This window comes from Trichosurus vulpecula, chromosome 2, assembly GCF_011100635.1.
Source record: "Trichosurus vulpecula isolate mTriVul1 chromosome 2, mTriVul1.pri, whole genome shotgun sequence".
Lineage (NCBI taxonomy): Eukaryota > Metazoa > Chordata > Mammalia > Diprotodontia > Phalangeridae > Trichosurus > Trichosurus vulpecula.
Window position 1 is genome coordinate 98403857 of NC_050574.1, and position 13696 is coordinate 98417552.

The 13696-nt window shown below is 41.5% G+C and overlaps 1 protein-coding gene across 1 annotated transcript in view; it reads left to right on the forward strand.

Moving 5' to 3' along the window:
* The first annotated feature begins 13178 nt into the window (after positions 1-13178).
* SPRYD7 (SPRY domain containing 7) overlaps positions 13179-13696 on the forward strand; it is a 28919-nt gene continuing 28401 nt past the window's right edge. Inside the window, exon 1 of the mRNA XM_036746537.1 lies at positions 13179-13571. Coding sequence (XP_036602432.1) covers positions 13466-13571 — 106 coding nt within the window. The 5' untranslated portion in view covers positions 13179-13465. The remainder of the gene's footprint in view (positions 13572-13696) is intronic.

The window sequence follows — 13696 nt, forward strand, 5'->3', positions numbered from 1 at the left end:
CTTTTGGAAATTTAAGTTGCTCACAAATGTTTATAATAATAGTATTATTAGGTAATAGTATTATAAATTTATCATTTATTAATTGGGCACTATGCTAGGTAGCAGGGACACAAATACAAAGGCAAAACAATGCAAATACTCAAACAACTTACATTCAATGAAAGTATTTTAGTAGAGAGCTCTTTGGGGGGGGGGTGTTGATACTACTTTCAGTATATATTCCCAAAAACAGAATTAGTAGGGACCTCAAAATGTTCAAATTTCCTGCTTGGTACAAACATCTAAATTGATCAGAAATGACTCATAATGAGAAAATATTCTTAAATAATACAAAAAAAGACAATTATTCCTGAGAGGTGAATAGAAATGGCTTACTAATTGATCTATACGTTCAAGGTCCAGAGGAGACTGCCGTGCAGCCACCTAATAAGCATGGAAGAGCCAGAAGCTTTTTAGCTAGAAAAGACTAGGGAAAAAAAAGGCTAAGCAGAACAAAAAAGAAAGCTCTGCTCTCCTGGTCCACCAGAAGGAAAGAAAATGAGCCCAAAAAGGCTCTATTCTCCTAACCACCAAATAGAAAAAAGAATGAGAGCTAAGTCAAGAGATCCCTGTAACCAACGAAAACGAAAGAGTTAGCTGTGATGATTCCAGAAGACCTGTGTCTTAAATCTCCATATACTACATCCAGTCAAGTCAGTTCACATGCTAGAATCCAGGTCTTAAGCTCCTCCCCACTGAGGTAAGGAAATAATACCTTATTTTTCACATTCCAAGCTCTTCCCAGATCCGAAAGTCAGTAAAAGTCTTTTAACTTCCAAAGCACAAGCTAGCAAGGGAGTCTTGCCCTATCCACAATAGAAAGCTACCTTTTCAATCCAATGGAGCTACTCTTTCTGGAGACCTGTTTAATAGGCTGAAGCCAAGGGAGGGAAAAATGAGGTATTATTCTATCCCAGCCCTCCATTTCAAATAGCGAGAAGTTGTCAGCTGTTAATTATGATGTCAAGAACAGCTGAGCAGGCAGGATCCTAAAAGCATCTTTGACAGTTAACAAAAAATAATGAATAGTTTTAACTGAAGTCCTTGGAACATTTCTGCCACTGTTTTAGTTAGTGCTATATATAACTGACATACTATCTTAGAATGCCTCCATCACTGTTATGCAGTGTTGTTTCAGTCATAGTTTGGAAAATTGTTCAGTTTTTTAAAAGATTAATGTGTAACACTGTGGTACACCACATGGAATATGTTAGTCACCTTAGTTAACAAAATGAGACAGACACGAGATTATGTGTCATAACATGACATGTTAATTGAAAATCATGAAAAAGTTCCTTAAAACTGTGACTTTTGAGGTAAAAAGGGATTTTGAGGAAAGATATAGATTTCAAATTCTCTATTCAAAATCTGTTTGCCATAAATTGGCTAGCATATCTTTAGAGACCCCCATTAGGTGTGCCAATTTCCAAAGGAGCTGTATGCCAAAACCAAAGTTAACTTAAATCATTATAGGCTGAATCATAGATGTCACTCCTTGTAAGGTTTATAAGGATATTGGTCGGTTCCTTCTTGTAGGGTTTTGTGTCTTTAATAGCAGGTTTAAGTAGTGGGTACTCCATGCATAGCACAATCATTCTTTTAGGATGGGCTGGTCCTGCCCAGGCTTAGATTCTTTTTGCCTCAAGGGCTTATCTCAGTTAAATCTAAGGCCATATTTATCTATTTTATTCTTTCTCTGGTTTTAGGCTGTCCTGCTTATGGAAAATTATGCTTGCCAAGGGGTTTGATATCAGTAAGCTCTAGAATTTCCGTGGCATCAGTGTTTGGTCTTCTTTCTACACCCCTACCCTAGCCCCCATGTCTCAGGCATATTGAAGCAGGTATATATTTTCTGGCTCTCTAGAGGGATCTAAACTTCTTCTGAAATATCTGCCCACTGCTATCATTAATCATACCAGACAATGGCATAATGGACGCCTGATTTTTCTTTTATATGAGGGGAAACATTTATAAGCAATTACAATAATGATAAACAATTGAGGAAAGAGTTATTCACAAGAAAACAGCTTTCTGCAATGGGAAAAGAACCATTTTCTCCTAATCTCCACCCTCTCCCAAAGGGAGGAAGGACTGGGAAGAAATTGTCCATCAGCTTAATGGAAATAAAAGCTTTGCATTCAACTTCCTTTAACAGGGAGAGGAAGAGAAGAAGCAAATCTTCCTCCCCACCCTCTGCAACTGATCTTCAATCTCACCACCATGTACCATCAATTCTTTGCCAGGGTAAAGGGTCACTCCCGTGTTTACCATCTTTCTTCACATGAGTTTACAGGGTTGCAGAGAAAAGTGGTAGGAGAACAGATATCCAAAAGTCCCTAGACCTCGCTCACATGTTTCCTGTCCTGTGGTGTGACCCAGAAGGGTAGATAATCCAATTTTTCTCTCCCAAGAGCCTTTTAAAACAGTCCCAGAAAACCAATCATATGTTCAAACTTCAACAACGTTATCAAACTGTTAAATGCTAGCTAGAATAGCCTCTGCCTGAGTCTCTCACATAGGTGTTACATAGTAGAAGCTGCTGAGTTGTGATTTAATGCACCTTTTCAACTGAGCAGCCGTTTCAGATACAAACTATAATTTTCATGGAACTTCAAGTTAGAGGGAAACTTAAGAGATGCTATGAGTTAATCTCTTTATTTTATACATGAGGAAACAGAGGCCTGCTGTTGTGAAGTGACTTGCCCAGGGATAGTACAGGTGGCTAGCAGTAGAGAAGGCATTAGATCTTCCAATAACCACGACACCGCCTTGCTGTTACCAGCCATCTAAGGTTTCTTTTTGTAGAAATCTGGGCAAAACATGGACCCAAGATTTGAGAAGAGGCTAGGAGTGAGGCAAGTCAAAGACTCTAACAAATATAACCGTTTAAATGATCCACAGAATCTCGTGTTCTGGGAGATTTTGTGGCTAAAGTGGTCCGTCCTTTCTGTGCCACACTAACACCCTAATTAACAGAAATGTAATGATCAGTCTGGCTTCTTCTCTCCACCCCTCCTCATAATTTCAGTTCCTCAATCCCACTCTCAGGATCAAAACCTATCATAGGTTTTGTCACCAATATAGCCTTAAGCAGAGGGAAGTGTAAGAATTCTGGGATCCATAGCAGGAGACAGCTCAGCCTCAGATCTGCTTAACTGTTGGTCCTCCTCTGACCCTGTACCACCATTCCAGGAACCAAGTTTTTGCCTTAATTCTTATAAACAAATTCCATCCTTATAGCTTACTTACAGTAACTGAGTCCCAGCTTAGTTTTCTAGCTCTTTTGGGATAAAGGACACATCATAGTGGTCCTGGGAATGATAATCCACTGGGAACTATCCCTGAACTACAGCCTCAATGGCTGGGTCCTCTTCTAGACTTCTCTGACACTGTGCTCCACCTGTTTACTGTGACATTTCCCTGTTACCCATGACTAGAACTCCCTGAAATTAATCTACTGCTGTCCTAGACCACTGATTATTGCCTGCTATCAGACTCTAGTGCTATGCTCTACCTGCTTATCTGGATACTGCCTCAGTGCCTGCTTCTGGAACCTTCTCTGATCACCTACCCTGCCCCTGCAACTCCATCTTGGTTTCCATATCTCATCTATTTTCTATCTGATATATTCCAGATCTACCCAAGTCTAAATCCTGACAGGAGTATTCTCAGAGAATCACATAAACTCAAGCATACATTTGTTCATGCAATCTCAGAGTTAGAAGAAATTCCATCGATTCGTTGGCTCAAAACACACCTGAAAAAGAATTTCTTCTACAGTGTGTTGGACATCCAGATTTGTTATCCAGACTTTGCTTGAAGACCTCCATCAGGGACTCATTGCCTCCTGAGGAAACTCATTCCACTTACAAGCATCTCTAATTGTTAGAAAGTTTTTCCTTATGTTGATCTTTAATGTACTTCTGTATTATTTTGTGATGGAGCTTCTCCCATGTGAATCATAGGATCTCAGATTTGGAAGGGATATAAAAGGCCATCTGAGGACCTCCCACCACCCATAACATTCTGACAAGTGGTCATTCAGTCATTGCTTGAAAACCTCTGGGAACACTGGGAGACCAACTTCTCTGTGGCACTGTTGCTCTGTAAGTAGGATGATGCTGCCTCCTTGAAATATGGTACAGAACATCTACACATCATAAGTCCCAGTTATACAGCCTTTAAATTTTACAAAGTGCATTTTGATAATATTATCTCATTTGATCCTCACAATAGCTCTGTGAGGAAGGTGCTATTATTATCATCTGATTTTAGAGATGAGAAAACTGAGGTTTAATAAGGTTAAGTGACTTGCCAAGGGTCCTGTAGCCAGTGTCTGTGGCAGAATTTGGATTTAGGTATTCCTGACTCCAAGTTCAGTACTCTATGCAATGTGTCACCAGGCTGCCTAGTAGTTAAATATCTGAGACCTTGTCTCTGGTGAATAATACAGGATGTCCCAAAAGTCTTAGTGCAGTTTTAAGCATTACTAGCCGTTTTAAGCATTATTACTAAAAAGATTTGTTAGCAAGTCTGTTTTAGGCTTTACTAGCTTAAAACTATACTAAGACTTTTGGGAGCCCCTGTATTACCTTAACCAATAGCTTTCACCCAGGAGGACAATAAAGCTTTTCCTCAACAGTACATATTTGTAAATTACTGATAAATAAAATTTTCAGTTAATAGAGTTAGCCCATTTAGGTAGTAAAATTGCCCAGATCAAGCTACGTGTAAAAATTTTAATATATTCACACATAGAGTCTTGAGAATCATCTGCTTAGAGGCTGAAAGTTGAAGCCTTGCTAGTAGGAGCAGAAGATCAAGAGCTTGGTTGTGGAGAATGTCCATGGTCAGGGCACCCTTTGATAGAATTGCTTTGCATCTAAGAGCTAGCCCCAAATTTCCAAATGAATTTATGAAATATAGCACCCTGAAAAATGTGTTTACTGGCCTGTGGGGCAGAAAGTGGTTATACACTCCCTTGAACATCAAATATAATACCTTGTATACAGAAGACCTTCAATAATTGTTTATTGATTGCATTAGAAAATATAGCAGTAGTACAATGTAGTACAGAAGACAGAGTGTTGAATTCAAATCAGAAGACCCAGGTTGGAATGTAGATCTGTTAGTTACTATCTACATGACTTTGGCAAGTATCTTAACTTCCCTGTGCCTTTGTTCCTTCACCCATAAAATGAGGGTATTAGAGTAGGTCACCTTTAAAGTCATACCCAGATCAGAATCTATGGTTCAACTAACAGTACTCATATTAAGTAGAGAGAGACATATGATAAGAAACCAGTGTTTTAGTTAGAAGCTGGCTAAGCTAAGTTGTGGTGGCAGTGAACATTTAGTCCTTACTGCATGTTTATAGAATGCTTATAATACAGGGAGATAAGAATTATTGTCCATATAGAGCAATTACCCACAAAGCACTGAAAGATCCTGAGACATCAAGGAAAAATAAACTATTATTTATTTAGTAGGCTAGGAAGGTACACTAATATATTTTAGAAAGGAATCCAATTTTAAGAATTGATACAAAAAGTATTCCTGTTAAATGTAATTTAATCAAAATATTTAATTCACTGAAGTATCTCTTTCCCTCTTGAACTCTAGTTAATCTAGGCTTCATTGTACTCAATAAAGTAATTAGGTTTAAGAAGCCATAATTAAAAATGTAAATCTCAGGTTGCCTCTTACCTCAATTACTCCTCCCACAGAAAGAGACTGACAGAGACAGAGACACGGATAAAAGGAGAGAGAGAGAGAGACAGAGAGAGAGAGAGAGAGAGAGAGACAGAGAGACAGAGAGACAGAGAGACAAGAGAGAGAGAGAGAGACAGAGAGAGAGAGACCTCTTCATCTCCCTCTTACTGACCATTTTATCTGAGAGATTGGACTAGAAGAAACTAGTAATCCATCTAGGAGTGATAGACATTCAAGGAAAGGCAGCTTCAGGAAGAATGACCCATTGTGGCAAATGAACATCCCAGCTATGAATTCTACAAAGGCAGAAATCCCCAAGGGAAACTTCATGAAGAGAAAAAAGAACTTCTATAACAAGAAGTTATGAATTACTCCTTCTTCAGGAATGTTCCTCACTACTTTTGTCCCTTGCTTGTTCTTATCCTCCCCTTGGACCCTATGTATATTTGTGGATGAATGTGCCCCAAGGCTTTTATGAGGAATATTTTTGTATCTACTGTTCTTGCTAAAGTCTGGCTGATTATTAGTGGCAAGCACAGTGGTAGGGGCTTATGAGCCACAGTTCTAGAAACCCAGATCCTCAAGTTTACCTTAAAAGCCTAATTATAGTAGCAGCTGCCCTCTGGGGATCAGGCTGGCCAATTCAAGTGCAGGTAGGGGAAGCAGTCCTGGAGAAGATGTTACACTTTTATCTTGTGATCTCAAAAGCAAAAACAAAATCAAACAAAAAACCCCACTAATAGAGGAATAAAGGAATAAGGAATTCATAAAGAATAGAAACAATAGAAATCAATCGCTTAACTGTACCAGTCACTGTGCTAGGCGCCACTGATACAATGGCAAAAGTGAAAGCCCATCCTTCAAAGAGTTTATATACTACAAAGGGAAATCACACACGTGTGTGTGAACATATATATATATATATACATGTACATATATATACATACATATGTACATATATACACATACATACATACATATACACACACACACACACACAAATAAATACAAGGTAATTTGGGAGAACAAAGATATTTGCAGCTGGAGTAATCAGGAGAGACTTCACTTAAAAGGTGGTAACAGAGCTCAGCCTTAAAGAAAACAAGAGATTCCAAGAGATAAAAGGTAACAAAGGAGGGCTGGGGACAGCCAGTGGAAAGGCACAGAGAAGAGAGACAGAGTTTCTTACAACAGTAAAAGCAACGGTAAGAAAAACAATGTGGCTGTACTGTAGAGTAAGTGAAAAAGAGTGATGTTAAGTCTGGAATGGTAGATTAGTGTCAGTTTGTGAAAGGCTTTTACATGCCAAATAGGGGTTCATATTTGATTCTAGAGGTAATGAAATCCATTATAGAATGGGGGGAATGGGGGGGTGTAGGGGGAAATGTTCTTATACTTAAGGAAAATTATTTTGGCATCTGTGTGGAAGATGGTTTGGACAGGAGAGAGGCTTGAGGCAGGGAGATCAATCATGAGGCCACAGCAATAGTTCAGATGAGAGGCGATTAGAACCTGAAACCGGGTGACAATCGTGTGAGTAGAGCGAATAGAAGCGAAAGACATCGAGGATGTGGAAAGTATGAGATCTGGCAACTCCTAACAATATAGTAATTATTTCAAAGCAGTTAAAATTATGAATTTTTTTCTTCTCGTGCTATTTCTGATGTTCACACTGTAAAGCACAACTACATTAATATTTCCAGGATTTCTTCGGTGGGATCAAAATTTTGGTTCTGATCATTCTGAAGGACAAATTTGGTTTAATAATCTGTTATTGAATTTCTAATAAAGAATCCATTTTTTGGATGACTCAAGGGTACTGTTGTTAAAAGTTCATCAACAGAAGATGTTTGTCATCTACCAAAAATCACAAAAAGCAATAGAGAAAATGTTGAGTAAGATATTAACATTTGAAACACATGCTCTACATTGTTGCTTGATCCATTTTCAGGTTCCTAGTACATGTCAGAAAAGCAAGCAAGATTATATTCTTACAGTAGCAGGCTGCTATTGCATTTAACAAAAATGAGCAGAGTGTAAAGCAGTGGCTTACTTAGCTATTACGGAGCCAGTCTTTACCCGTCTTATTTTTTACTATTATGGAAGGTGATACCTGTGACAGACTGTGAATTTACCTCTGCATTTTTATGAGAGAAGACAGTTATTTTGACAATAATAATAAAGGGTTAGAGAATAAAATATTATGAATATATAAAACTTAAGAGATCATTGACTATTTGCCTACTAAAAATCAGGAAGCTATTTTCAAAAGCTAACTCATTTTGTTTGCTTCATACTTTTAGAGTACACCTTAGTTGCTACAGTGAGGACAGGGCTTAGGAAGGTAATATCTTGATGGTTATTATTTTTAAAATTTTTGTTAATGTCTTTGTTTTTTTTTAACCACCATAACTACAGTTTTCCTATATCCCTCCCTCACTCCAGTCCTCCCTTTTAACAAAGAAAAACAAACAAAACAAACCGGTTCCAGAGCTGTCTGTTCACATCCATCATATGCAGCATACTAACTATTTGATCTCTGGACTAATTTTTTTCTCCTCTGGATTAATTTTTTATTATTGTATTTATTTGGAGTTCAGTTGTCTTTTGTTGTTGTTCTTATTGACATTTTTGTAGTCACTGTGTATATTGTTTTCCTGTTTCTGCCTACTTTGTTCTGAATCAGTTCATACTAACTAGTCTTCCCATCTTTCTTTCAATTCTTATTTGTCATTTCATACAGAGCAATAACAGGCTATCACAACTGTATTCTACAGTTTATTCAGCCATCCCCCAGTCTTTGGATACTCATTTTGTTTATGGTGCTTTACCACCAAAAAAGTTTGCCAATTGCTCTTTCTAACCATGGGAGGCTATGGCATTTCTGTACAACATGGTACCGTGGAAAAGTGGCTCAGGAGCCAGAGGATGCCTGTTCCACTCCCAGCTCTGCCACTTGCTGTCTGTGACATCAGGCAAAGTCACTTAATCTCTCTGACCACACTTTCCACATCTGTAAAATGAAGTGGTTGGACTAGGTTACTTTTGAGGTTCCTTCTAAGTTTAAATTTATGAAACTCTATGATAGGTCATATCTATCAGATTGGTAGAGATTGACAGTAAAGGACATTAACAAATATTGAAGGACTGTGGGAAAACAGGAATTCTAATGAACTATTAAGGGAACTGTGATTTGGTCCAGCCATTCTGGAAAGCAATTTGGAACTATGACCCCAAAGTCATTAAACTACATTTTCTTTGATCCTCACAATAACACTACTAGGTCTATACCCCCAAGGAAAGCAAAGAAAGAGGAAAAGGATCCTTATGTACAATCTAATTACAGCAGCTCTTTTGGTAGTAGCAAATAACTGGAAACTAATAGGCGCTTATCTATTGGGGAATGGCTAATAAATTACGGTATATTAATGGAATTGAATGTCATTGTGCCATAAGAAATCACAAAATAGGCATTTTCAGAGGAACTGGGGAGACTGTATGACATTATGTACAGTAAAATAATCAGAACCAGGAGAACAAGTTATATAGCAACAACAAAATTATAAGACTTGAAAACTTATCAAAGCAATGACCAACTGTGATTTTAGAGGACTGATGATGAAGACATCATGCTATAGACAGAGAGGGGATGGACTCAAGATACAAAGACATGAATTTTCAGTCACAGCCAATGTGAGAGTGTGCTTTGTTCAGTACAAATATTGGTAGCTGTAATGATGTTTTATTTTATTGCTCTTTAAATTGGGTCATCTTTGATGCATTGGGTAAATTAGTTGAAATCAAGAAACATTTACTGAGCATTTCCTATGTGCCGGCACTGGGGATATGAAGGTAAAAACACAATACCTGCTGTCAAGGAACACATTTTAATAGCATAGACAACATGTAACAGTGGTATCTATATGATGCCAACCGGTGAAATCACATAAAAATTGAGCCCCACAGGCTGTATATCAAGTTGGAAAACCACAAATTAATATCAGCTATGTTGGACTTTATTTTGTTAAACTTTTCCAATTATGTTTTAATCTGGTTCAGCAGGGAGTTTTGCAGCCACAGATAACCGCTATTTATGAGTTTAACACCTTTGATATAAGCTAGGTAGTTATAAGATACATTACAGAGTAAATGAGAAGCACTCTGAGAAGGAAAGGCATTAGTTTTAGCTCCTTGGGATGACTGTGAAAGGCCTCATGCAGTGGGTGGGATTTGAGCTGAGTCAGGGAGACTAAGAGGCAGAAGTGACAGGGAAGAGAATTTCCTGCAGGAGGGACAGCATAGATTTGGAGATGGGGGGTGGAGTGTGTCTTGTTTGAGAAACTGAAAGAAAGCCAGTGTTGTTGGAAAATGGGGGAGAATAAAATGTAAAAAGGGCTGGAAAGGTAAGAAGGACCTAGGTTACAAAGAGTTTAAAATGCCAAAGAAGTTTTGTTGGTCTTGGAGGCAATAGGAAGCCACTGGAGCTTATTAAGGGGTGGGGTAGGGTTGCATGGACAGATATTATATGTTCGAAAAACCACATTGGCAGTGAGTGGAGAATGGATTGAAGTGGGTAAGAGATTGAGACCTGGAAAACAGTTACAAGACTATTGCAAAAATCAGGTGAGAAGTCATGAGCAACCTGGAATAGGGTTGCATTTGGAGGGAGAAGGTGACTTATAGAAGAGATGTTATGGAGATAGAAACAACGGAGATGTGGCAACAGATTGGATATGTGGGGTGATTAAGAGGGAGAGTTTAAAAATATAAGCTTTCACTTTGAGCCAAGGACACTTTTAAGACAGGGCACTAATGGTTGCAAAAGTCAAATCCTTGGAATTAGATTACCTGGTGAAAACATTCAGAACAATTAATCTAATACTGAGAAAGCAGTAATTCCAAGGCTTTCTGTTACAGCAACCTCCCCAATACAAGGGCACTGATTACCTTGAATGAAGTTTTTTGGGGGGCAGACTAATTCTCCTTACTGCTTGTTTACCCAAATACTTGTCTTGATTTTAAGTCTATAGAATCTTACAGCTTTAAAGGCCAGCAAAGAAAGTCAAAGCTTTCTTGAATCATTTTCAGTACTACACCATATGCATGAAAACAGAATAATAGACCAGGGGACAGGCAGCATATACTTAACTCTTAAGAAAAATTCTCTTATTCTCAAGAAAACTCCTTCAGTACCCATAAATAATATGAGGAAATAGGTCCTTGGAAAGAAACGCTGCTTCCTCTCCCCCTTTTCCCTTTAGTTCAGACTCCTTTGAATGTAGTTTAACCTAAGCTAATTTTACCAGGGTTCAGGGGTAGGCCTGATTAATCTTTAAGGTCCACTCTGACTATAGCAGGTAGCCAAGAGACCCCTGATCCCAGGCACCCTGGATATTCATTTGGCAAAAGGAGACGTGGTTACGTCTCGCTGCCTGCACCAGCACTCTAGATGTGGGGGATGGGAGTTGGGAAACTGTGAGTTCTCGTTTGGCGGCTGCTTCTTCTATGTTTCCAAGCCAGACAGACCCAGCAGTCAGGAACTGTCAGCTCCCAGGTGTGCTGATGGGAGGGGTCCTACGTTTCTTATCTCACTCTTGCAGACATCCTGCAAAACAGACAGATGGAAGGACAGGGGAACATCTCTTCCAGGAAAAAGAAATAGCAGTTAAAAAAAAAAGCACCTCTCCTCTCCAAGTAGTTACCAATTAGCTCGGGGTGTTGTTGTAATCTGGACCGGCTGCCCTGGTTCAGCTTTGTCCCAGGTCAAGGGGTCAAGGTCTCCATTCTAGACACTTCCTGTATCAGACCGGGGTAAGTTTTCAGATTCGTCCTCTCCAGCAAAAGCATGAGAATAAAATTCAACACCCTCTAATCGACTAGCAGGACTTTTCTCTATAGAGTAGGATGGGGCTCGGGCTTAAGGAGGGAACTTTTCTCCGAATGGGGCAACCTCTTCTTGGTCTGTTCGTCCCCAAAGAATAAATCTAGGAGCAACGAGTGAAGAGGTCGCAACGAAAGAAAAATTAGTCTCCAAAAATGGCTCGGGTTACCTTGCGGAAGCCGTTGCCCCTCACTGCAGATTTATCTTTAAACTAAGGGTGCAAATTGTTGGGTAGTTTGTATCCCTGAGGCTTCCGGTTCTCCTACAGGTTGAGCTAGACTAGTCAATTACCGAGGCCTCTTCCAACTCAGAGACTTGTATCTGGAGATCGCTCCTAGGAATTAGAGTTGAAAGGGACGATACCATCTCAGCTACCATCTAGATCTAGACCAAGCCCTCCATTTCACAGGCGATGAGCATGCTGGGATTTATGAAGGTTATTTGCCCAAGGTCACATTGGAAAGTGGAGAGCAGAGTCAAGATTCGAATCCACGCCTCCAGTCCAAATACTTTTTCTACTTCACCGTACAGCCTCTCCTGAGAAGCAGTGACTGGTTCAGGGTCACCCAGTCACCGCTGGGGTAAAGAACCCCACGGTAAATTGTTCTCCTGATTCTGCTTGCTTTGCCCTGTTTCATCGGTTCGTACAAGTCTTTGAATTCCGGATTCATTTCTTAAAGTGCAATCGCATTCTCTCACAAGCGCATCTACGATTTGTTCAGTCACTCCCCATTCTTTGGATGTCCATTTTGTTTACAATTTCTTGACAAATTAGTACTTTTTCTAACCAGTCTCTTCTCTTTGCGGTAGCGTGATACGGTGGGAAAAGAGGTCTGGCTTCATTTTAACCCGGGAGATATTTGTAAAGGGCGGTGCTGGGCACGTAGAAGGAGCTGGATATGGGCTTGTTTTCTCCCCTTTCCTTTGCAAAAAGGTTCTGCCATTCGCTACCCGAGGGGCCCGGGCTTTGGTGGGGGGGATTAGGAGGGGCTGGGAAGAGGGGTAACTTTTCTTAGGATGGGGCAGTATCATGTAGGTCTCCCTTTTTCTGAAGGGGTGCTCTTCCGCTTTGGAGGCTCCCTCAGCGCTGCCCCCCCCCCCCCCCCCCCGTCCCCCAGGAAGAGGAGTAGGAAAGGGTGAGAAGACAGGTGGGCTTTAAGAGAAACCCCGCCTCCGTCCGTCTGTCCTTATTCTCAGCCTTTCCACGAATGATTTTTAAGGAGATTTTAGGCGTTATCACTGGGAGATTAGACCAAGGAGAACAACCGTTCGGGAAATGAAACACACCCACATACAGGATGGGGGGAGGGGGGACCGGGGATGCGTGGCCCTTGGCCGCACCGCCCAACCCCTAAGGAGCGCGCGCCACCCGCCTACGAATTCATAACAATTAATGCACTAGGGCGCGCAGTGACTCGGCGGCTGCGCGGAAAGGTTCCACCCTGCCCTGCCCTGCCCTTTGCGTCCTCGCCGTACTGGTAGACAGATCCTTCCGCGGCCCCGCCCCTCTTGGAATTGGCTTGCGGCTTCCCTTTCCAACGCGGCTGCCGTGCGAGGTCGATCCTGTCGGGGTCGGTAGCTGGGCGAATCTCCGCTCTGAGCGTCGCCTGCGCTGCTTCCTCCGAGCCCGCGGGGTCGCTGCGCCGCGGTACGAGGAGGGAGTCCCCGGCAAATTGATTGGCGGGCGGGGGTCGGGGAAGGGGCGGGGCGGTGTCGCCGGTGCCAGAGCCACATCCCCGAGCTTGAGCCTGAGCTTGGACCTGCGCCTGCGCTTGCACCGCGGCCCGGGCAGCGGCGCCGGCCCCGGCCCCCTGCAGAAGCGGCCCCGGCGCGATGGCGGCCTCGGTCTTCTGCTGCCTACGCTGCTGCGGCGACGCCGGGACCGGCCACATCCCGCTGAAGGAGATGCCGGCCGTGCAGCTGGACACGCAGCACATGGGTAAGGAAGGCCGGCCCGCGCTCCTGCCCCCCCCGCATTTCCTTTTTGGGTCTAAAGGGGCTGGCCCTGTCCCCCCTTCCCCCCGGTGCTCGGCGCACCCCCTCTTGCCCCGCTCCAGGTTGCCT